At 40.4% G+C, this 25,745-nt stretch overlaps 1 protein-coding gene across 10 annotated transcripts in view; it reads left to right on the top strand.

The window, feature by feature from the left end:
- The window catches only part of BCAS3 (BCAS3 microtubule associated cell migration factor), a 421,342-nt gene that overhangs the window by 155,691 nt on the left and 239,906 nt on the right, over nucleotides 1-25,745 (top strand). For all 10 annotated transcript variants that reach the window (XM_081160910.1, XM_081160913.1, XM_081160909.1 and 7 more), the window contains 3 exons: nucleotides 5,791-5,915; nucleotides 8,078-8,243; nucleotides 10,221-10,321. In XM_081160910.1, the coding sequence (XP_081017036.1) occupies nucleotides 5,791-5,915; nucleotides 8,078-8,243; nucleotides 10,221-10,321 (392 nt within the window). The remainder of the gene's footprint in view (nucleotides 1-5,790; nucleotides 5,916-8,077; nucleotides 8,244-10,220; nucleotides 10,322-25,745) is intronic.

Below are 25,745 nucleotides of genomic sequence, written 5' to 3'. Positions count from 1 at the left end.
AGAACTAAAGATGGAGTCACAAGTGCTGTATGTTAAATAAGAAAAGGCCGTTCCTTCAACAGCTTATGTGCTCCTCAAATTTAAGCAAAAGCACTTGTCAACCAGAAATGATTTGAGGTTGAAACAAGATTAAAAGAGCCAGATTAAAGAAAGGGATATATGAAATATAGTGGACTTTTAAATCATTGCCTGTCTTTTAGAAGACTGCTTTGTGGTTTGTTTGATGCCATCGTTAGCTCACAAGAAACTCGTTTTCAGTCACTTACGCTAGCCTCCAAGATCCTCCTTTCAAATGCGTTCCTTTACTAGCGGTGCATGTTTTTCTCATTAAGTTCTTAATGAAACCTCAAATTAAGGCAGCAAAATGAATATAAATTTGACAACTTTCATGTTGTTTATAAGAGCTTCTTTGTTTTGGCTATTTTTCCACGATATTTAGCCTTCAGTTTGAGAATGTCTTATTTACTTCTGAAATAAAACAGTGTGCTAAATAAATATGTTTATAGTACTTCCAGTTGTAGGGTAATATTTGTATTTTGGAAGAATATGAAATTTTTACAGTTCCTTTTAAAATGGTACATGAATTTCATACAAAATTTTTATTACTTTCAAGTTGCAGCATTTTATGTTTAAATAAGATTTTGCTTTTGATCACAATTTCTACCGATTTTTCATTCTTTGACAAACTGGTTTAACTGTTTAAATTCATGAAGTTTCCGATGAGTCAGTTTGAAATAATGTCTTTCCCTTTGATAAGAAAATAAACTTGTTGGAAGGTTAGCTGTGTAGGCCATCTTCGACGTTTCAGCTATTTTATACATTCCAAAGATTATGTATCTTCTAGGATATTTGAGTTTGAATGATTGTATCAAATAAAGTTAAGTAATCACACATATGATATACTTTTCTAATACAGAAATTTGAAGAGAAATACCATTGTGAACTTTTAAAAATGAATTTTGCTTTCAGTATTACAAATAAGTAACAAGTATTTATTGAGCTTCTAGTGTACATCTAGTATTGTGTTTAAGCTGCTGCTATTTTCTAATTGCTAATCAGAAGAAAAAATACATATATAACAGTGTGGACAAAAGGTAATTCATTTGAATATCTCCCTTACACATAACCTGTGCTTGTATTATGTAAGGTTAATTTAAAAGAAGAATTAAAACATAAATGTCAAATTATATTTAAAGTTTTAATTCGCATTGTCTGAGAGTATTCATTTGATCGATATATAAATAGTTTAAACTATCTTGTTCTTTTGAGAATATGAAAAATATAATTTCATATTTTGGGGAGGAAAGATTTACATGGAGAAGAGACTCTTTTATGTGTAAAATTCACATAAATCTGTTAGACCTTTAAGAACAATTTGTGATAGAATAATTTTAGATACATTATTAATACCTTTAAAATAAATACTTTGCCTCTTTGCTCTTATTTTAGAAAAATAAAGCTGAAAGTGAGAGAAAACTTCTAAGTTCCTTTTCAAAACTAACCACAGCGTGGACTGTAAAGAAAATTGTTTCTTTAACACAAGGACATTGTACCGCTTGCCGTTGTTGCGTCAGCGCCGTGCCTGGCGTGTGACCCGGAATATTGCCCGGGCCCGTTCGCCGCGGGGAAGGAAGGAAACGGTGCTTCTGCCTGCGGGCCGCTCTTCCCACGCTTGTGCCCCGAGAGGCGCCCGCGCCCGCTGCCGCTCTTCCTGCCACCCACACGTGCGCCACTTCTCGCCCCTCTGTGGGACCCGGCGAAACTGTCCAGATGGGCATCGTTTCGCTGGCACGCTAAAGCAGCTAGCAACAGAGTTTTGCTGGTGTTTTAGTTTTCTCTTTGCCGTAACGGTGCAGGAAAGAAACAGGCAAGAGAAATTCAATATGTTAATCTGACTGGATTACATAGGACAGGAAGAGCCAATGGTTCACTCCAATGGTGTTTGTAAATGATTTTACAGATGTCCTGATGCCGTGTCCCCAGAACCCGACGGCAAAGCCACTCTAGTTCTTATGACTAGAGGGTTAAACCTCCCCGGGGAGATGACAGAAAGTTAAACTCCTGGGCTTTACTGTAGCACCTTATTTGTTTTGTTTCTTTGTATGTTTATTTTCCTTTTGATTTCGTTGTTATCTTGTGTCAAGTTTAGTAATTACAACGTCTAATGGTCATTATTTTGCCTGATTGGGCGAAAGTTGGATTCATTTCGTCCTTTCTTTTACGTTTTGCTCACAGTTAAACCAAAATCTTGTTTTTGTTGTTTAACGTGGGGTCCTCTGCGCTGGGCTCGGGGTGCGGGGCGTCAGCACCGGCACGGTGCTTTGTCCTAATTCGGAACCGTAAGCAGCACAGTGGAGTTTCTGGACACCCGTATACATTGAAATTTCAGTTTTTATATCATATTTTAATTTAATAAAATAATGAATAAATAAGAGGAGGCGCCCAGACACCCAGAGGTACTCTTTTTTAATATGCAAGTGTTTTGGGATGGGATTTATTAAGTCCCTTTCAGAGGGTAAAGGGAGATGCCGAGAGGAAGAGGCTCTGAGGGGCTGGCGTTGGGAGGCTCTCCCGAGCGGCGGGGCCGCAGCCTGCAGGTGACCGCCACTTCCAAGGCCAGCTCTCTGCGCCTTTACTCCCTTCACATACGCATCAGTTTTCAGCGCGTTATCTTTCTGCTACCAAAAGGTTAGTTTGCAATAGAAATATTTTGGGTCATTTTGGAAAAGTCCAATTCTGCGTCCACCCCACGTTCCTCGTCCTGGTCTTTTTAAAACTCAGGAGGAAGGGCAGATTGAGTCAAAGTTAAATTTTCTCCCATTGGTTATATTACACAGGAGCTACTTTATTGACAGTAATCTTTAGATTATTTCTCCTTTTAATTTTTTCTGGAAGTCTTATATATACAGACACACATATCTTTATGTTCTATTTTGCTTAGATACCATCATCCTTCCAAATGTAGCTTGAGGATAGAAATAACCTGCCGTGAATATGTTCATCAGATATGCCGCATGCCTGACACACAGCACCGTGTCACGTGGGAGGCAGCCAGTTCCTTGAGGGATGAACGCTCCTTTTATTACTTATTACACACAAGCTTTTTTACTAATATGATTTATTAAGGGCCCATTTGAGGAAAAAGAAGAGTAGGAATGAAAAGAATCATTACATAATTTTAAGCATGCTTTTCTTGTAAATTATTTTCTGCAGCAGACAACGAATTTATGTAAAATGCTACTGCGTTGGTGCTTTTTAGTTCTGTGTTCAGAAGCTGAGTTATATGCAGCATTACAGAAGTGTAAGAGATTTTAGCTTTTGACTTTGGCAGATTAGACTGTAAGCTAATAAACGTATGGAATATACTTTTGCATGGCCAGAGAGTAAATTGATGTCCTCTCATATTTCTACTCTTTATTGCTGTGCTATAGAGGTCGCTATCTGGCCCAGTAGCAAGTATTTTTAAGTCTGTTTAGGATGCATACTCCAGATCCACCATAGTCTCTCTTAAGAAGTGGCGTGCTCAGTTGTTTTCTATCATGTTGCTTACCACATGATTTAAAAAAACAAAAACAAATATGACATTCGGAAATTCGCAGAGAGCTTTGAATCCTGTCCTTGTGAAGCTTATTTGTATGTTGCAGTCTTACTGTTTCCTGACGGCGATTGTAGTGAAATCACAGTCACGCAATTGGAAACACCTTTCAAAAAATTCTGCAATGGCTTTTCTCTGTCTCCTCTTCCCTTCGGCCTCTTAAGGATTAAAAATGACCGACGGAACTTAAAAGATGCGAATTACAGGAACTTAGCAGCTCTATGAGAGCAGTTCAGTGATGGAAATAAAGGCTTTGAAGGAGAGCTTACGTTCTGATCTAGTACAACAGGGAGCATCGTAACCAGAAGGAACAGGTCTGATGCTGGGCCCCGGGAAGGTGCACATTTGTTCAGGTGGAGGGGACTCTTCCGTTGGTAGTTTATTCCAGTTGTGCAAAGGTTAGTGCACTTGTGTGAAACTGTAGAACCAGATTCATTTCCACTCTGTCTTTATTGCCTGTCAGTGGAAGTCTGACTGTGACTGGAGTTGTACTTCAGGCATGGATGCGATCTTTATGGGTAATGGTACAAAGTGCTTCAGAAGTGTTATCGTTGGAAGGAAGAAACCCTCTCACGTATGACAGTGTGCACTACCGTGGATTTGTTAGCAAGGTAGAGACCGAAGAGACCCATCTTAGTGGCCTCTGATCAAACCTTGTGCTCTCCCAGCAGGAAGATGTCAAAACCGGAGGCTTGGGAAATAAAATATATGAGAGACGATGGCAGGTGTCATGAGGAACGGGAAACTGGGATCACCAAAGCAAAGTCTAGTTTTTTAAAAACTAGGTGTGCTGTAGATGAGAGAGTGAGCATTGCTGAGTATTATGACACGGGAAGGCACTGCCTTTAGAGCCTTAAGCACTTTACCAGACATGGTGTTTCTTAAACCTGAGCACCCACCAGAATGCACTGAAGGGCTTCTTAAAAACCCCCTCAAATTGTTAGGCCCCACCCCCAGAATTTTCTAGTTCAGTAGGTCTGGGGTGTGGCCTGATGGATATTTGCATGTTAAGAAGTTCCAAGGTGGTGCTTTATTTTCATCCTAGCCAGGGACCACACTTTGAGAACAAATACATCAATCCTTATAATAACCCTATGAGGTAGGCATTACTATTTTTATTTTACATACTAGTAGTCTGAGCTCTGAGAGGTTAAATAACTTAACCAAAAGTCACACAGTAGTAAGTGGCAGCACTGGGATTCAGATTCAGGTTTCTTCCCCACTCCAAAACCAATCCTTCTCTATCCAGCCACACTTTATTAAAAGATAAAGAGATAAAGGATCGTGAGCGAAGCAAGGTGGAAGTAATGTTACTCGACACTGGAGACTGACTAGCAGAGCAGGAACATTGAGCTCCGTCACCCCCGTGCCCCAGCTGGGCTGTGGTCTTGACCAGTGTGCGGTGAGGCTATCCCCTGGTCCACGAATTGGAGAAAAGAATGCCACCATTTATCTAAGGTGGCTGGCAGAATTGCCAAGGAGCTCCGGGGGAGCCTTTGACAGATCCAAAGGGAAATATAGGATCTGAACAAAGACGAAAGGCCTGATGGTATGAAAGCTGAAGACGATGGTGTGAAAGCTGACTTGGGGCAAACAAATAGAAAAGCAAGTGCTTTTTAATAGTATTTATGTGAAATAGTGGCAGTTGCTTAATGTGTCCTCAAACATATGAGAAACAGAACAAAAACAGACACATTTCCACGAACCTATGAAGAAAAAACAAATTGGAAGACCAGCGAGTATAACTGCATCGCAGCATCAGGCCTCTCCACGTTGTCTGGCGACGTAGCGCTGTGGCCCGAGCGTGAATTTCAGGGCCTCGTTGTGTCCCCGCATCGCTACGTTCACTCACGCCGCCTGCGTTCAGCTGAACTCAGTCCCGCATCGATGTATCCGAATGAACGGTAAACGCCTTTATCATCGTGAGCTGTGTGCTGGTTCTGTTCACTTCGAAAGCTCCGGGCAGTCGCCCGCCTGAGAAGTGCCTTGGATTGCGCCACCACGCATTTCAGAAAGGAGCTCACTGTTGTTGGCCGCCTAAGCTGCCACTGTCAGAGGCCCCGGCGCCCAGTCAGGAGGGCAGCGTGCATGTCCCGGGGGGGCTGGAATGCTGGGGCCCTGAAGGGAGATGGCACTGTCTCAGGGACTGTGAGCTCCTCCCGGTAACGTTTTTTCCTGTCGTTTTATTTTTTAAGCAAAGTTAAACCACCTCCGCAGATTTCGCCCAGCAAGTCAGTGGGCGGGGAGTTTTGCGTGGCCGCCGTGTTTGGGACGTCCAGGTCGTGGTTTGCCAATAACGCGGGTCTGAAGAGAGAAAAAGGTGCGTATGTCACTGCGGGTGAGACTCGCCTTTTGTAACGTTGGTTTCTTGAGGAAAATGCATGGCTGTTCTCCTTGGATCGTCTTGAGCCCAATGTCTTGGAAACCAACTTTTCACAACACTTGATAAGCATGTCTCTTCTCAGCTGCTCGAGCCTGCCCGAGAAGAAAGGCTGTCCTCGGGCGCTACACACGTGACATAAATTGCCCATTGAGTTTTTAAAAAATATTCTTTATTGATTTCAGAGAGAAGAAGGGAGAGGGAGAGAGAGAGAGAGAAATGTCAGTGGTGAGAGAGTCATTGATCGGCTGCCTCCTGCACGCCCCCGACTGGGGATCGAGCCCACAACCCGGGCCTGTGCCCTGACCGGGAATCGAACCCCGATCTCCTGGATCCTAGGTCGATGCTCAACCGCTGAGCCACACGCTGGCCGGGCCCATTGAGTGTTTTTATTTTGCTTTGTTGGTGACAATTTCCAGGTGTTCTCGATGCTGCCAACTCCATGCCATTACATGTGTGCAGCTTTTACATTTTTTACAAGCTAATTTCACACCTGTGAGGTGTGGAGAGGGAAACCTTGCTATCTCTATTTTAGAGATAGAGAACTTGAGATTAGCGAGTCTAAATATCTCAGCTAAAAGCACTAGTTAGTAAGTGATGGTATCAGAGTTTGCAACTGGGTTTTCTGATGCTAAATCTTGATTTAAAAAAAAATCAACAACACTTGGCCATATTATAAATTAAAAGATAAAAACAGACTGCCACTCAGAAATAAGGGTCATTTTTTGCGGTAACCATTGCTCCTTTGAACTTACATAGTTTTTCAAAATTCCCTGTTTTGGTCGTCAGGATCAATACCTAAGATGTTTACGTAATGACTGTTTGGTATGTGATTGCTGGTTGATCTTGTGTAGAAGAGAATGCCCACATTCACAGACCGAGGGCTTCATTTTGAATGCGATTTCCCCTCATTTTAGTGCTGCTAAACTGGGTCACAGGCCGCGGCACTCCCCTGAACGCTTCCCCGGCCGCATTGTTCCTGGCAAAATGGCCCTGCTTTGCGCTTGGCACTGGCAGCCAGACGTCAGCCCTCTCCCCCTTATCGCCTTTCAGTGACCCTCTCCTCGGAAACAGGATCCCGGGCACGGCAGGTTCCTTACCTAAGCGCCCGGGTCCAGTACAGTGTGCGGGCCTGCCATTTTCTTATCCCATCTGTATTTTTTTGTTCCCTCCTTAGCTTGACTGATGCTATCGAAGTGACTTTTTGTTGCCAGTGAAAACCCTCTGTGAAGCTCGATTTCAAACGCTTCTCCCTTCTGTTCTAATTACCCTTTTAACTCGCTACTCCTTTGTGTCCCGCTGACTGTCATTAGCCATTCCCCCAAATCGGCGGTAATGAATTCCTCCGGCGGGCAGATAAGGTGACCCGCCCAGCATTCGGAGCGGCTTCCTAGGCTCCCAGGCTGACTGTAAAACCCGAGATAGAGGACTCAGCCTGTTTCGGTACTGGGGACATGTGTACTCCGTCCAAAGTCACTGGCTTAGGTCCATATTCAGCACCTGACCTCAAAGGTATGACCGGTCTTCATGTACCGTGGGGCTGCTGGTCCCACGGGGAGAAAAGAAGGCAGAGGATTTGGGGGAGGAGGGTGTGTGAGTTTCCATTTGTTTGTTTCTTTGCATCCAGAAATTTTAAAGAGAAAGTTTGCTGAGAGCGCGGAGATGAGCAGTTGGGCCCACTGAGGCACAGGAAGAGCCCCGTGCACTCGCTGGCACGCCCGCCGAGCTGTGCCTTGGTCCCCGCCGCGCTCCTTCCCTGGCCACCCGATAGCACCCACTTTTCACGTGGGACACAAGATATTGCACAAGGAAAATATTGTTTCACTGTGTTAGAAATTTGAGCATGTTTGTATCATTCTTGAAATACATTGCTTAAGATTTAAGAACTATTCTCACAGCATAGAACTTTTTATATTCATTGGTTTATACTTAGTAAGAGGCAACCTTTAGACAAGGAGCAGACCCCATGTGAAAAAAATTCCTGCCTTCTTGTTTTCTCTCAGCAGCCTCAGGAAGAAACGAGAAGGTCAATAACTTAAAAATGGTGCTGTGCTCATTTTATGTCCTTATCTAACACCCAGGTTCTGTTTTTATGTCTGTAGATCAGTCCAAACAAGTTGTAGTTGAGTCTCTCTACATTATTAGCTGCTACGGGACCTTAGTGGAGCACATGATGGAGCCACGGCCGCTTAGCACTGCCCCCAAGATTAGCGATGACACCCCACTGGAAATGATGACATCACCTCGAGCCAGCTGGACTCTGGTTAGGTAGTACCTCTGTTCTTTATGCTTTTTTTGTTTGTTAAAAATTTGTTTTATAATTACAGTAATATACAACTTTCATTTTTTTCTGAATAGCTTTATTGAGGTATACAATATTAAAAGTGTATAATTTGATAAGGTTTGACATTGGTATATGGCTGTGGAAACCATCATTATAATTAACATTATAAATATACCCGTCGCCTGCAAATGTTGGATAGTACCTCTTTTTAATCTCTCCTTCCTGCCCTTCTTCATCCCTGCCTCTCCCATGGAGCCTCAGGCAACCACTATCTGCTCTCTGTCACTATAGATTGCTTTATGATTTCCAGAAGTTTATATAAATGGAGTCATGGAGTGTGTACTCTTTTTTTGTCTTGCTTCTTTCACCCAGCAAAATTATTTTGATTCATGCCTGTTGTGGCATGTATTGATAATTTTTTCCTTTTTAAAATTGAGGCATAATTTATACATAATACGGTTCACCCATTTAAAGTGAATTTTCACTAGGTTATGTAGCCATCACCACAATCAGTTTCCATCACCCCCAAAAGAAACCCATTAGCAGTCACTCATTTTACTTTCTGTCCCTATAGATTTGCCTACTCAGGACATTTCATATAAATGGAATCGTACAAAATGTAACCTTTTGCATCTGACTTCCTTCACTTAGCATAGTGTTTTCAAAGGTCCATCCATGTTGTAGCATGTATCAGAACTTTGGTCATTTTTTATGGCCAAATAATATTCCATTGCATGGATATACCACATTTTGTTTATCCATTCATCAGTTGATTAGCATGTCCACTTTTTACCTGCCGTGAATTATGCTGCTAAGAACATACATGTACAAAACTTTATGTGGTCATATGTTTTCAGTTGTCTTTGGTGTATGCCTTGGAGAATATCTCCTTTTGAATTCCTTTGTCCTTGCATCTTTGTGTTACCTTTCCTAGGATTTTTTTTTTTTTTTAATTTTCCACATGCAGAGCTCTAGTGCTTCGCCTTATTTCCAGTCTCATGCTCACTGAAAATAGAGAGTACCTTGAGTCAGCCATTAAAGGGAATAGAAACTAACATAAATAGATCGGAAGGTTTCCTTTCATGTGATTCCCCAAGACATATGGGTTAAGACTGTAGAAGTGTTTATTAAGAAGCAGAGTCCTTCTTCACAGTACATAATCATTAGAATCTTTATAAGCTAATAAGGATTGAGAAGTGAAATCTAGAGTGAAACCTGTTCAGTATAGTGTACAATGAACAGCATGGGAGAGACAGAAAAAAATTGGTCCTGATACGTATGGAAGGAAACAGACAAAAATGGATACAAAAATGATCCCTTTCGTTTTCGACATTTTAAAATATTCTTATATTGATTTTTTAAGGCTCCAGTATTCTTTACTGCGACTTCACTGCACTACATTGATCTGATCAATATCTTATTTATCAAGTTATTCATGAGGAGGCAGATCTAATTAAAATCACTGCACCAGCGTTATTGAAATATGTGGCTTCTTTGGAACTCAGATGGTGATTAGGTCTATATAATAAGTCAACCGTTCACATACCTATGTTTTCCCAACCATTTTTACCTGCTTTATTCTCTTTGAAAATACACACATATTCTGGGAATAGAGAGCTCTAACAACTCCCAGAAATTTGGTACAGTGAGACCTGCTCAGCTGTGACACTTGAATTCCGCGCCTCGTCTCTGTCCAGTGTTCTGAGTGTCTTGTCTGCCCTGTGGGAGGGTCTCCTGCTTTAACTGATACTGGCCCCGTGCCACTGTGGGACTCGCTGCCACCTCTTTATTCTTCCTAAGCAGATGGCCTTGCGTTTCAGGTTTCAGCACTCCAACAAGTTCATTTTAATGACTACAAAGATTGTGTGAGTTTACATCAGTGTCTGTAAGTGGTGACAGTGGTGGTGATTTACATATCATCTATTAACTTAAATATTAATATTCCGCTGCTGTTTCCTTAGAACTCCTCAATGGAATGAGTTGCAGCCACCATTTAATGCAAACCACCCTCTGCTCCTCGCCGCAGATGCTGTACAGTATTATCAGTTCCTGCTTGCTGGCCGTAAGTAGTTCTTGGTTTTCTCCTTCCATACAGTATTTTGGGATTTCATCTTAAAATGCTGATTTTTAATGCAATCATGCATATTACCACTGGTGCATCGTTCATAAGCCATAAGCAGTGAGACGGAGGCAGTGAGATCCTTGCTACAAACATAAACCATGAGACTTAGCACACGTTCTGTATGCCTCTGGCTGGTGCATTCCCTGCCCATGCGATACACCCCTGCAGTTAGTGAGCCGACAGGGAGTATCTGGGGGGCTCTAAAATTTTTTAAAAAAGAGAGAGGATACTAGGGTAATAAAATTCATAAAACTTGGTATTTGTTTCTGACATGAAAAAAGTAAGCACTTTCAACTGTGAAAACTGTATGAGCAGGCTTTTCTCTTAGTAGAATTTTACTTGCAATAATGAAGTAGTGATTGCAACTCCATTGGGTTTTTGTTCATCTACTTTCATATCTAAGCCCTTACATTTGTAGATTGATCCAAGTTCTTTTTTCACGTAAGGGGAAAATGTACATTGAGTTAGAAACAGCCTCGTTTGTAGGGGAGGCATGGAAAGACAATTTAATATTTATTTTCCAGTTTATTGTCATAGAATTAAAAATTCTTCACAATTATATCTCAGCTTTGGAGAATTGACTAGGTCCTTAATTTCACATCATGGCTCTGAGCAGTGCATGTTTTTAAGAAACTTCCTAAAAATCAACATCGACATGTTTTTAATGGAGTTTTGTTGTATTGAACTTATTATGTCGCCTGGCTGTATTTATACAGCATGAAGTAAAATATTTCTAAAACTTTTATTTTATGTTTATAATGTGTTATGTATTAAACTGGAAACAGAGAAAATTTATTGACTTTGCTCTAAAGTTATGAGACTCCATAATTGTAGAGCAAATAGTTGGCGGTCTTGAGACTCCATAATTGTAACAAATAGTTGGTGGTTTTGCTCTTACATAATTGAACTCACTGGTTTTTCCAGTATGTATTTCTTGAGTGACTTCTATGTGTCAGGCACTTGTGATCTAAATGACAATAGTATACTGCTTCTGTCCTCAATGAATTCACCGTATTTCAGGAGGTAGGTTTTTAGTGGAAGAGTAAAATGAAACGAGATGGGCGTATCAGTGAAGAGTTGGGTTAACTGAACTGTGAGAGCAATGACTTCAGATGCTAAAGCCTTTACAGGAAGGGGTAGTATATAAGTAGTTTTCTGGTTTGAAAGCAGAGGACATAAAAGTTGTTAGGTCCTAGGTTATCTAAGCATATATCTAACTCTATCGTATGAATTAGGAAAAAAACATGACATTTATATAAAATCTAATTAAAATAATGAGACCGTTTTCCTCCACCCTCTCATCATGGGTGAAAATATCTAATTGTTCAGTATAGTTGACCCTTTCAGGATTAATACTGGATTATTGGTTTTGTTATTTTGGTAGGTCTGTTCAATAGACAGACAGCTTCTCAAACATGAGAAAAAGATACTGGTAAAAAACAAATGCAGCTATCTTTATCTGGTAATTTTTTTGTTCCAACAAATTAAGCTGCTTGATATTCTTTCATTTTAGCAGCTCTGAACACCTTTGTCCGATTCTTAGAACTACAAAAGTCCCCAGGTGCATGGTTTGAGATCCACCACCGTGGGCAGTAGCAGGCCGCCAGGTGTGTCCCAGCATTGGAGCGACACCGTCAGAACTGCTGTTAGGCAGATGGCTCTGGCCGTGTTGTAGCAGGAGGCTCAGAGGAGGGGCGGCGGGGGGGCGGGGTGATCCTGGAGCTTGACGAGAGGGCTTTAATTAAGGCTGGATTACAGAGGAGACGGCCAGCTCTGTGAGCTAGAGCAGAGTTGGAATAGAAAGGAATTAGAGATCATTTGAAAGAATGTCGTCACTGATGATTCTGTGGTTTCTAATTAAAATATGAAGCATAATGCATTTCATGTTGGACCTTTTGAATATCAGCTGGACTAGCAATGGAGTAAGGATGAAAAGGCCTGGGTTCCAGTTACAATCCATTTCTCAATAACTTGATAAATACAGAATAGCAATGATAATACTTGCTGTTTTAAAGTTGTTGTTATGGTCAATGAAGTGATGCTAAAGTCCTTTAAATACAGTGAAACAGTACCTTTGTTTCTCACCTCAAAAGTGCGTATTTTTGAATAGTAGACTTCAGGGCCTTCCTAATAGAGTGCCTGTTCTGGCTACCTGATTTTGGTCATGCTGTAATATCTGTTATCCAAGTGATGGACCATAATTAATATGCTTTTTCTTATCTTGTGAAATGTTACTATAGAGGTAATCTAATTGGTAAAAAAAAACACAAAAACACCTGAGAGGTAATTTTGTAATAATTGTTACACTGCTTCTTTACATTGAGAGTGTTGAGACAGAATTCTTCTGGATTTTAAAGTCACGTTTTCTTACATAAAGAAAGGCTATTTGATTGAGAGTCCTGAAATGCCTGTATATGACACGATGGAAGCAATTAAATATGCAAAACATGGCCATCTGCGTCAGAGGAATAAAAGCCTGAAATACAATTGGTAAAAACAATGCTGGAGCCGGTTTAGAGAGGATGCCTTCCCCCGCCCACCTGCTGTGCCCTCTGCGCAAACAGAACCTCGCTTCGAAGACTTCCCTGTCACCTTCTTGCCTTCTCTCCAGTGCTCCTTCCCCAGGCCATTTGAAAGTTTTCTGTTTTGCTTAACCATGTTGAAAATCACCTCTTATTTCCTACCTTGAAGACTACTGATAAATACATTACTAAAAGTACTTTCAAATATAACCTTTTGGAGTCAAACTCTAATGCTAACTTCACGAACGTCGTAGGCATTTTCTTTGGTCGTATTTGGATCCGTGGATCAAGCGAAGCCCACTTGTGCAAGCTCGGGAAGTTATAATAATAGTCGTAGACAAAGAATGATGGACATGGGAATGGGAAAGAGACAGCCTCGGAGAAGAGAGTAGGAGAGCAGGATGTTTAGCAAGGAATCCCACTCCCCTTCCCTCCCGCAATCCTAATAGATACCCTGCTGGCTGCTGAACAGAGTTCTGCATGTGTGGCCCACGCGCGACTGGTGGGAGAGGGAAAGGGAAGCCTCCCCGAAACACTAAAGCCTTCTTACTTGACTTTAAAGTGAAGTAAGTAAAAGTGCCACCTTTTGTTTTTGTAACTAGTGGCATTTCCTACGTGGATTCCTTGAGTGGAATGGGACACAATTGAAGAAGTTGGGTGTATCACTGAATCAGAGCAGAACGAATGCTCCTTCCAGAAGTCCCTAGGGAGGCAGGGAGGGCTCTTTAGTAGGATGAGCCTTAGGAATTACCGATTTGAGTGAGTTAAAAAAAAGGTCAAATAGCAAATTCATAAGGTTTGAGTAGATTGATTAATCTAATCTTGCTGTATATCTCAGTAAAGGTAAAAGTTGAGAATTTATTATCAAGAAATGTTTTGCCTCGGCCATAAGTAATCTTGGGAATAGTTTATAAAAAGATTATAGCAGAGATTAGTGATTTTTTTTCTAATGCCTTTTCTAAAATAGGCATTTTTGACTATGATCCTAAAGTAGATAACCTTGTTTTTTAGTTGGCTTCAGAGCTTCCCAAATTGTAAATTAAAAGCAGGGCTTACTGAATTGACTTGGGAAAGTTGTATTCACGGGGGAAATAATGTTTCCTCCTTTTCTTCCAGGTAGTTGGGCCGCAGCAGTATTTTTAAGTTGCTGACATTAACTAGCTTTGTTGGGGGCAGGTCAGATTTCTTTCTAAAATAATCCTTACGTATACGAGAAGTTCCTCCCTGAGCTTATGGACTTTTCTTTGTTAAATAGTAACAAAAGACCATTCAACAGAAGTACAGCGTTGATACACAATAGAAAGGTGACTGGGATCTATAGGCCCTTCCTGTGTTTTATTGGGAATGTAATTGTTTCCTCTACCTTTAAAAGCAGTATAGGAAAGGTGGGGAGAGCCTTTGGCACCAGATGGGAAGGAATGAAGGGCATCGAAAATGGTTAAAACAGGTATCTTTCAAACAAATGTGTTTCAGTTGGATTTGTTGGTGAACATAATGTGCTTTGACTTCATTGACTATTTCGTGAAGTTCCATTTCAATAGTAGCTAAACAACAACAACAACAAAAACCCCAGAATATAGCTTAAAGCAACTGTTTTCAAGTCACTGGACATCAGGGAATAAAGGATCCTTGAGAGACGGGAAACTCATGAGGCGAGCTCTGCAATTGCCTCAGTTTCTCGCCTTTAAGGATTTTCTGGGCTGTGCTGCAGGGATGGTGAATCCAAGTGGAATGTGGACTTGGCAGCACACCAAGACCAAGGAAGACCAAGGAAGAGCACCCATCTGCAAAATGCCATGAACTCTTATTGTAAAAAACATTTTATGAAAACAGCGACTTCATGATTTCATTTATATATTGTCTGTGGCCACTTTACAATAATAACCACAGTGCCGAGTGATAGTACAGAAACGGTATGACCCACAGAGCCCTAACTGTTTACTGTATAAGTTAATTCCTGACCTAGAATTAGCCAGACAGGTTATTAGAGAGAATAGATCAGCACAGAATGAGAACTCTCAACATCTGCAGAGGGCCCGCTTCTGGTGTTCAACCCAGTGCTGATGGGCGTGGGAAAATACCCAAAGCTGAGGAGCAGCAACTGCAGAGAATCTCAGCGGGCACGGTGCCTGGAGCTCACACAGGGTCACGAGTGGTGACACTGGCACAGTTATTATAAGTGTATTCCATATGTTTACAAAGTTAGAGATGTGGGAGGCATTAAAAAGACTCAGAGTCCTAGATATGAAAGTCTAGATGCGAAAGCTGTATTGGATAAGAGTAAGAATAAATTAGAAATTGCAGAAGAAAATATTAATGAAATTGAAGATAGGCCAAGAGAAGTTATCAAAAATGAAATACAGAAAGAAAGAAAAATTAAAAACTTGAGACCAGACTCTCTGCATCAGGATGATTGGCGCGGACAGAAGAAATAGCCAAAACATTTGCAAATCTGATATAAACCCACAAATCCAAGAAGAACAGTCAATCCCAGAACACAAGAAACACGAAGAAAACCATACCAAAGCACATAATTATCAAACTGCTCGAAGTCATTTAGAAAGAGAAAAATCTTAAAAGCAGCCAGAGGTTAAAAAAAAGACGTTATGTACTGAGGAACAGTGAGAATGACAGGTTTCTTTTAAGTCCTGAAAGGAAGCAAGTGCCGACTTGGAATTCTGTCCTCTCAAAAATACCTTTCAGAATGAGGGCAAAATAAAATACTTTTCAGATACACAAAAGATGAAAGAATTTATCGGCAAGAAGTCTTAAGGGAAGTCCTTTAAGCATAAGAAAGTAACAGCAGAGGGAAAGGAACGAAGGACACTGAAAATGGTTAGAACATATATGTGTTTTTTGGGTAGTTATTCAAGTCTTTAAAAAATATAACTTACTGTGAACACAAAAGTAGTATCAGTGCATTGTGGTTTTTAAAATGTATGTGTGTTTGTATATATACCTATTTATATAGACACAAATGTATTGTGGTCTTTAAAACGTGTGTGTATGTGAATGTGTGATAAACACACAAACACATTAATAACAGTAGCAGAAAGGCCAGGAGTGTGGGAAGTGGGACGTTACTATTGTAAGGCTTTTATAGTACTGTGTGTGTGAGTGTGTAACATCACTTAAAGGCAGACTGTGATGTTAAAGTTGTGCATAATGCAATCCAAAGCGGTCCACAGCAAGAAAGGAAATAAAATGGAAACAAACAAGATGAGGTGACCCTAAGCATATAAATACTCATTATAAATACTCCATTATAAGTGATCTAAACATCCTAATAAAAATTCAGAGATTGTCAAATGGGATAAAAATATAAGCCCCAACTGTTTGCTGCTCAGGAGAAACACGCTTTATACTTGCCACATTAATATCAGACTAAGTAGACACTCCACCCAACAACACATTCTTTTCCAGTGCACAGGGCACACTGACCAACCTAAACCATCTTCTGGGCCATAAAACAAGTCTCAATAAATTTAAAAGCTTTCAAGTCATACAAAGCATATTCTCTGACCACAAGGGAATTAAGTAAGACATGAATAACAGATCTCTGGAAAATCCACAAATATTTAGAAACTAAACAACATACTTCTAAGTCATACATAGTTCACAGAAGAAATCCAAAGGGAAATTAGAAATTATTTTGTGCTGAATGAAAAGAAAAAAGAACACATCCGTATCTTAGAATACTCTTCAGCAAAAAAAATAAAAAGTTGATGGAAGTATAAATACGCGCAACAAGTTGGATGAATCTCATGGACACCATGCCAAGTGAAAAAAGCCAATCTCAAATTTTGCACACTAAAAAATCTTAAAAGCGCCAGGAGAAAAAACCATTCTATTTATATAATACTCTCAAAATGACACAATTATAGAGACTAATGTCGATCAGCTCTTAGAGCCGGGTAGTGGGAGGATGTATGTGACTATAAAGGGTAAGGTAGATCTTTGTGGTGGGGAAACAGTTCTGTATCTTGATTGTAGTAAGGGTTACACAAATTAACAAGTGATAAAATGGAACAGAACTATACACAAGCACACACATCCTCTGTCGCACAAAATGTGTGTGTATAAAGTTGTATTTGTAAAACTCATGAACTCTGAATAAGGTCTGTGGATTGTAGAATGGAAGTTTCTGGGTTTTGACACTAGGTAAAGGGTGTACAAGACCTCGCTGTACTATTTGTACAGCTTCTTAAGAATCTGTAATCATTTCAAAATAAAAAGTTTAAGGAAAAGTAGAAAATCTGTGGGATGGCCCCTAAATCAGAACTCAAGGGGAAATTTATAGAACTAAAGCCCATTTTATAAGAGAGAAAGTTCTGTTATCAGTTACCTAAGCTTCCACATTTAGAAACTAGAAGAAGTTGAGCATATTAAGGCACAAGAAAGGAAATGATAAAAGTCACAGTGGAAATCACTGAAATAGAAAACATGAAAACAATAGAAAAAAACACAGAAATAATATAGAAAAATAAATGAAGCCATAAAGTGTTGTGGTTTTCTACTGCTTGGGGCTTGTTTCAGAGTCCTGGATTTGTGGATTTATAGTTTTCATCAAATTTGAAAACATTTATGCAATTATATCTTCAAATATTTTTTCTGTCAGTCCCTTTTGTGACACCAATTATATGTACGTTGACCACTTGATATTTTCCAAGCTCACTGATTCTTTGTTCAATTTTTAAAATTCTTTTTGCCCCTCTCTGTTTATTTTGTATAGTTTGTATTTCTACATATTCAAATATATCAATCCTTTTATTAATTTTATTCATTTTTTTCCCCTTCACATATATTTTTCATTTCTGGAAGTCTCATTTGCATCTGTTTTTCTGTCTCTCCTCATTTTATCAGTGTGTGCTAATTCTTTTTTAAAATTTATTTTGCTTTATTTTTTCCATCACTATTTATCCCCTCTATTCCCCGCCCCCCCCAACCCTCCCCTCAGTGTGCTAATTCTTTTCTCCCTGATATTTCTTGAGGCTTTTTTCTATTGACTGATTTTTCTCCTTGCAGGGGGTTGTGTTCTCCGGCGTCTTTATGTGCCTAATGATTTTGAAAGGATGCTGGGCATTTTCAATACCATGTTGCTGCGTGGTGGATTGTTTTGTACTCCTAGGGCACACTCAGGTTAATTGGAATAACTCTGATTCTTCCTATGCTTATTGTTTTTTGGACAATTTATATTAGTTTTATTCCCATGTAATCTGCTTATTTTTAAGCACTGTTATTTGGGGTTCATAACAGCCTTTTGCTTAGGGCTAATTTAGTTTTTTGAGGAGATAATATAAATCTATCTATCATATGTGGCCAGTAGTGGAAGTGTATGATCACAATTCTTTTTTAAACTTCAGATGCTTAACTTTTATGTATTATCTTGATCTTATATTATACCAGTTGCCCTGACTTTACTTTTGACTCATTACCCTAACATAAATACAAATAAGGACCAAGTATATGAGTATCTATAATATATTGCGATAAGTGTTCTGTTAATAGCAATAATTACTTGATATAGAAATTCAAAGGTTGGAGAAGTTGTTTATTAGTGGAAATAATTTCAGTGGGGATGGAGAAAAATGGCTGAATTTCAGAGAAATTGAGGTGACAAAGAAAATTGAGGAGGAAATGATGACTGGCTTGGGTACTAGGTTGTGTCATTCATAGAAACATTAAGAGAAATAGGTTACCTGGAATAGGAGAGAAATTTGGTGGTGACAGTGTTTCATCTGTTTTGGTGCATGTAGTATATTTTCTGGTAGCAGTGTTCAGTAGGATCTGGGAAATAACCCCAAAACTTGCATATGTCTATTTGTAGATTTGAGCTCCCTTCTGAGATTTTTTTGAGCATAGTATATAACTAGTAATTGATGTAAGCTTTCTGTGAAATAAGTTTATCCCTGAGAGAAGGCAGAGAGAAGAGATGAGGCTCCATTATGATACCCTAGGCAGCATGGCGTGTAAGAAGACAGTAATTCTGAAATCGCCAACTGGAACAGCGCTTTGAAGCATTGGTGTTGCTTTGATGAAAGTCTTAGGTTTTGTTTTTTGTTTGTTTGTTTAGGGGGGAAAAATTGACATCTTTATTTTTGCTGATCTCTGAAAATAGCAGTATTTTAATTTCAAATGTAGGAAACAAACCATAATAGTATTAGTAGTACTTATGACTTTGCTAATAGTAAAAATCATGGGTATTTTCGTGTCATTTCACTGTTGTTTCAGATATCCCAATTTTATTCTATATTATTTTAAAATCTTAGTTTTTATTATACTAATAAGAACTAAGTTCTGTTTTTCTTTTGAATAGCTGGGCTGTCTGTTGATATATCTGCTTTTTAAAAATATGAACTGCTTTACTAATCTCTTGGACTTCACTAGCACTTTTATTTTAGTGTTTATATATAATGAAGTAGAGTGTGCCTAATGTTGGTATTGAGCTTTATCTTATGTACAGAAGTATGAAAAGCACAAGTCAGCAGCATAGTTAGGGTTCAATTCCAGAGATCTTGACTCCCAAGTAAATTTTGTGCTGCTGGCCTACCGGCTACAAACACGAGAGCAGAAACAGCGAGCATTTTCCCTTGTAGTATAAAGTCAAACTTTTGGGTTTGCAACGGAACCATTTTAGAATATTTTACCACCCTATTGTTTCTATCGGTTTTACAACACAATGGTGATATATTCTGAACACATGGATACAGAAAGGAAAAAAGAAATGTCGGCCGTCCCTGCCGCGGTCATTGTCAGCGCCCTGGAAAAGCAATTAACCACGCAGCGCCCTTCGGAGCTGCTGTCCCCTGAACGTCACTCGGTGCCGCCTGACGTCCTGGATCGCGGCGCGGCGCGGCAGGCACCGCGTGGGACGGAGGCGCTCCGCAGCATTTCCTGGCATTGTCCGCAATAAATATTTGCCCGAGAGCGGGCAAGGGTGGAAGGGGAAGAATGAAATGTTTTTCTCTTGCTTGTAACTTGTAATGTAGGCCTTATTTAAAGAGTATTTATAGTCCATTGTTGGCCACTGGGTGTGTCGTACCGCTCTGTCCAGGTCCAGATATCTGAGGCAGCTCAGCAGCCACTTCAGATCGAAATGTGCTTGACAGTTTTTCTTATTTATATTTAATTTTTATCAACTGACACCTGTCCTTCCATAGAGGAATGATTTTAGTGAAACGAATGGCGTTTTTCTCCAAGAGACTAGAAGCTCGAGACATATGGGCCCGCATTTAGCCACATTCATGTTGTATAACCTGAGAACATTATGAAATTTAAATGCATTTTCCTTTTCAATGAAAGATGTCATAGAGTTAAAGGCGAGTACCATCAGCAGCCTGCAAGCTCTGTAAATGATGATTGAAAAGTTTGGATTAGATTACCCTTTTCCCTTCTTCTTTCCCTTTGTGTTTATGGGACACGTGCTGCTTATTGACGCTCATATCTTTACATAGATCTTCACACCGGTGGAGCAGTTCACGGGCGTTTTTTGTCATTGCTGATTTATTGTTGAGATGCTTCAACATCAGAAGTCCTTATTATTACAATATAACGACCTATACTTTGTTCTGAAGTAAATCTTTGCCTTTCTGTCATTTGTTTTAGTACTTTTAAAGTATTATTTACTAGTATTTTGTTTGGAAAATAAATAATAATTGACATTTCAAACCGCCTTCCTAATTGTTCTTAAAAATGAAACAGGTATAATGGCCTGTTTGTACTTTTGAATGTCTTTCTTTATTTTACAAAATTCTAGCGATATTAGCAGCTTACAGTTTCTTTTGGTTGTTTTATGACCTGCTTTTTATTTTATTTTTGCAAGTACAATTGAGAGTATACATCTTTTTCATTGATGCTATTAATATTTATTGCCATTGGCTTGGCATTTGACTGGGATAGGACATTGATTCCGGTAGATTTAAAAAAAGTAATCTATTGGTCACAAAGCCTCTGGTCCCTGAGTACCGTTGCTCCTGGTGTCGCTTGCCCCGTCCCAGCCGGGGGTAAGGCTCCTCAGCACCGACCCGGCCCCCTGACTGTGGTCTGTCGCCGAGGGCGCGGGGGTCGGGCCTCCTCTCCGGGAAGGAGCCTCCCGCAGGCTGCGGCGGGCGGTGCTGGCAGGAGCGCGTGGCGTGATGCACCATCGGTCCCGTCGGTTCCGTCGGGAAGGTTAATTGCTAACAAATGACTAAGTGGGAATTTGGGGGGATCCTGTCTGCCCTGCTGGTGGTAACGGGAGTCCTGGCGCCGTTTCGGGGTCGCTGTTTGCGTCTGTCTGTCGGAGCTGGATACAGCTGTTCCTCCCGGTTTCAGCCTCCCCTGGAATTTCTGTCAATCGTGTGACTCCATTAAGTGCGCGGAGGAAATAAAAGCCTGAGGACTGACCCTTCCTCTGCCCACACCCGCAGCGCTGCATTACGCCTCATTATCCATTTATAATACTTGACCTCTGCCCCCGGGCCACTGGAAGACATTCAGTGTGCTTTTCTGACACGCAGGCACCTCCTCAGCGACACATGGGACAATGGGATGTCTGCTCGCCTGGGGGACTAGACGCGCTGCAGGTCTTAAATACGCGACCTCGCGCCAGATCACCCTGGCAGCTTTCGCATTGCTCTGGCCTGGGCCATGAAGGTGCTAAGGGAGGCCCAGTGTCTGGAAGGTGAATGTCCTGTTCCCTTTTCTCTTGCTTTCTGATTCAAAAATATCCCCCCTCCCACCCCCGGTTTGGTTTCTAAAAAGGATTTGCCTCCTCGCCTTTCGCAGTTCCTAATAGAGAAATATAGAAAGTTTTGGATATAGTGAATGGAAAGTGGCTGCCAAGTGTGCCGGGTGGATCTGGATGTTGCCTTGGACATGTTAAGACCCGTCTGCTAGTCCTCTGCCCTGGCCAAGCTGGTGATCCAATCTCCCACTGAAAAGCCTGGGAAAGGACTTGGCCCTTCCTTGGCTACTACCGGCCGATTTCTTCTGTATATAAATGCGGACCACCGGCCAGAAAGCCCCGCACATCTTGTGGTTCTTTCTCCAGCTGCCGACGTGTAGATAGACTTGGGGAAAGATGGAGATAGCATGGCGATTAGTGGACGAAATGCATTTACAAAGTAAAAAATTACTGTGTGCAGAGCTTCCCACTGTGAACGGAGGGTTAGCCTTCCAAGCGCCTTGACTCCTTAGCTAGCTGTGTGGCCGTCGCCCGGTGCCCATGTGAGGCAATGACAGGGGTCAGTCATTTCCTGAAGTCGCTGGGGTAGGAAAAGGCACGACTGAGAGCCGCTTCTTCCAGTTGCCGTGAAGAAACTTTGAGAATAGGGGCCGTGGTTATGAAAGTGCGGTTTCAGTTTGTAAACACTTAATTAGCAAAGCCCCCTTTCTCTCTTAGAAGCTTACGTATTTTGCATTTAGCATCACATGCATTGACTTGTCACTTCATTAAAAATATGGGAGACATACAGGGATTCCAAGAAACCCAGTTATTATAATGAATTGGCAGCCACACTGGCCAGTAGAACCCGGTGTCTTTAATGCAGAAGAGTGGTTTTGCTGTGTGCTGGGGCACACTCAGACACTGCCACACACAGGTGTGGCCGTCGAAGAAACCGGTTACAGAAAACGACATCGCTGTCAGAACTCGCTCCATGACAAGAATTAATATATTAACTGGGTTATAGCGCCATTTGACAAATTGCTTACTAAATACATCAAAATTGATTGGGCATTCTGCATTTGAATTGACAAATGGCTGCATTAGGAGGAGGAGGGAGATCCATTAATTATAGCTGCTCTCTACCATAGGAAATATAATTATATAAATATGGATTTTGTTAAAAGAAAAATCTCTACTTTATGGTAGTGCTGCTTATATGTGTACCTACACCTCTTTGCCATTAATAGAAGGGTCGCTCTTAGTCACTGTCCTTCGAATAATAAAAAATAGTAATTTCTGCGGTGTTCTATGTTTCTGGCTCTCCTGACTGCATAATAGTTTTTAGAACTATTGTTTTTAGAAATATTGTTTAAGAAAAGTAGAAACTACCAGGGAAACTTTGTAGTTTAGCTTTCCTGCTCAGTTCTTTTTTTTTTTTTTTTTTAAAAATGTATCTTTATTGATTTCAGAGAGAGGAAAGGAGGGGGAGAGAGAGAGAGAGAAACATCAATGATGAGAGAGTCATTGATCGGCTGCAGCCCGCAACCCGGGCATGTGCCCTGACCGGGAATCGAACCCTGATCGCCTGGATCCTAGGTCGACGCTCAACCGCTGAGCCACGCCCGGCCGGGCCCTGCTCAGTTCTTAATTGCATCTGTGTGTCCGTCTTGCACTTGCAATTCTTATTGATGGTGTATAACCTTCTATCATCGCTGAAATTCTCCTTTTTAAAAAACATTTCTTTTCCCTCATGATCTTTCTTACTGGAGGCACCCAGCCTGGTGACCGAGGCATAAGGAGGCTGGGTGAACGCCATAGATTGTCTCCACAGTTCCAATCTGTTCTCCTTATTGCTGTCATATGACAGGAGGCTTTTTGCCATGTGATTTTGTGGAACTTGGTTGAGAGACAAGAAACACTGAATTGCCTTCATTGCCTTTAGACCATCTGTTTCTTGCCTTCCCTTCTGTGCTTCCTTTGTATTTCAAGACCACATGAAGAGCATCAGAACCACCCTTACATGATGTCAAGTCTGGGTCAGAGCTGAGATTTACAAGGACTATTTTGAGGCTAGTGTTTTAGGTTTTTTCCCTTCTCTCAGGCACTCTGCTGGCCTGCCAAGGCTGTTTTTCAGGTGCCAGTGGTTCTTCCATGGTTGTGTCATACCTGTCTTTAAATATGAAACTAAACCAATATTTTATAAAATGAAACCTTCTGATTCATCAGGGGTATTTTAAAGAATGTAAAGTTGAGGCCCAAAGTGCTTTCTTTCTGTCACTATATGGAAAGTGTCCTGAAATGTCTGTAACTTCCTTGTGTTGTGACTTCTGATCAAAGTAATATTTCTCCATTGTTTGATAGCTTTATATAGTGCCTCTGATCAGGATACATAGATGTTTATTAAGATGAGAAAAATGATTCTATTGAGGAGACATGGAATACAGAAATTATGGAAACTCTAGATGAGTGACATGATACAGTTGATATCTGAGATGAACCATCCCTTGCATGTTTCCTGTGAAAATTTAATTTAAAATAATGAGCTTACTAGGTAAAGATGTGATTAATTGAGGCAATTTATTCTTTAGGTTAAAACATGGATTTGGCATTTCCAGTTCTGTCTCTGTCTCTCTTTAATGTAAGGCATATAAAGTATTATGAGAAGGCCATCCACTATTATATCTTTATACATGAATACTTTAATATGCATCTAATGGTAAGGACCTAAAAAGGAAGTAACTGCTATGCCATTACATAACTTACAGGTGGCACAGTGGCAATGATTTGTGGAGATAACTTGTTCCAATAGTTTTACATTGTGGATCAGTAGAGGGAAGGGAAAGCCTTGGAAAATGTGTGGTTGTGGGCTGATGTTTTCTCTCTTTCTTTCCTGTGTCTTCTTGGTTCTGTGAATTTTCTGCTTTATTTAGAGGTAAATCTTGAACATTTAGTTTCTTCATTATATGGTATAGAGCCCATTGTGGGTCCTTAATGATTATTTAGAAAGATTTTAAATTATGTTCTCAGTATATAGGTTGAAAATGTTGATGTCCTCCATGCCTAAAAGCTTTTAACTCTCCATGCCAAGAGAACTTTGCCTCTTTTGCTTAGGCAAGAGAAAATCTTTACTTAATTCTTCCTGCTGTATAATGATCTGGACTTATCCTGGTGTGTAACTAGATATTGAATAAGTGGAGCATGGAAGGAGCTGCATTAACTCTTTACAAAAAGTAATTTTTGCCATTTTTCCATTTATGAACAATCCCCCCCCCCCCCTTATTTTTGTTGGTCAGGCTTTATTCTGGAGGTTGGACTGAGTACATTAGACTCTGATCTTTAACCAAGTTGTTATAAGTGGCATCAACCAGAAATTTGCAATAACTGGCTTATTGCCACTTGCACAAATTGGTACATTGATGACTTAATCCAGTTTAATGACCCAAAACAGTGATTTCTTACCTTCAAGACATCAATTTGCAATAGTTTCTGCATATCTTCTATTCATCTTAGTCTCTGATTGAAGATATTATATTTTGCAATGTTTCTTAAAATTAGAATGGAGAATTGATCATTCCTGAAAGAAATGCATCTAAATGACAGGGTTAGCTGTGAGAATACAGTTGCCACTATTGAAGGATTACAGCTCCTATTTTTACATAGAATCAGCACTAGGAGAGCTTCTAGTTTCCAGCAAATAGTCATTTCCCTCAACAAGAACACACACTACCGTGTGTACTTGAGCAGTTGCTAAAAGTTGGCCCTGTATTTGATATGTGTAACTACGGAGATACTGATAACTGGATATATATGTAGTGAGAGTGTGTATGGAAGGACTTCCACACACCCCATTTAAAGAAAATATCACTAAACCTAGGAAAATAGGGAGACTATACCTGACTCAGTATGCAGTGGGCTCAACTTTGTTTCATGCATTGGTTCCCGTCATTCATTGATATGCATCTGATTCCTTTGTTTTACTTTTATGACTTCTTGGGTTGACTACACTGACCATTCCAATTGTAGTGTACTTTTTTCACTAATTTTAAAATAAATATTAATTTTTAATCAGGTCGAGGGCATACACATTTAAAATGGTACCAAGGAATATTCAGTGGAAAATAAGTCATCCCTGTCCTCAGCCACACTCACCCCCTTTCAGGAGGCGCTGCTGTAACTAAAGTTGAGCTTTGATAAG

The sequence above is a fragment of the Miniopterus schreibersii genome (genome assembly GCF_964146895.1).
Source record: "Miniopterus schreibersii genome assembly, chromosome: 16".
NCBI lineage: Eukaryota > Metazoa > Chordata > Mammalia > Chiroptera > Miniopteridae > Miniopterus > Miniopterus schreibersii.
Note: the sequence above shows the minus strand (reverse complement) of the source record. Positions and strands in the feature narration are given on the sequence as shown.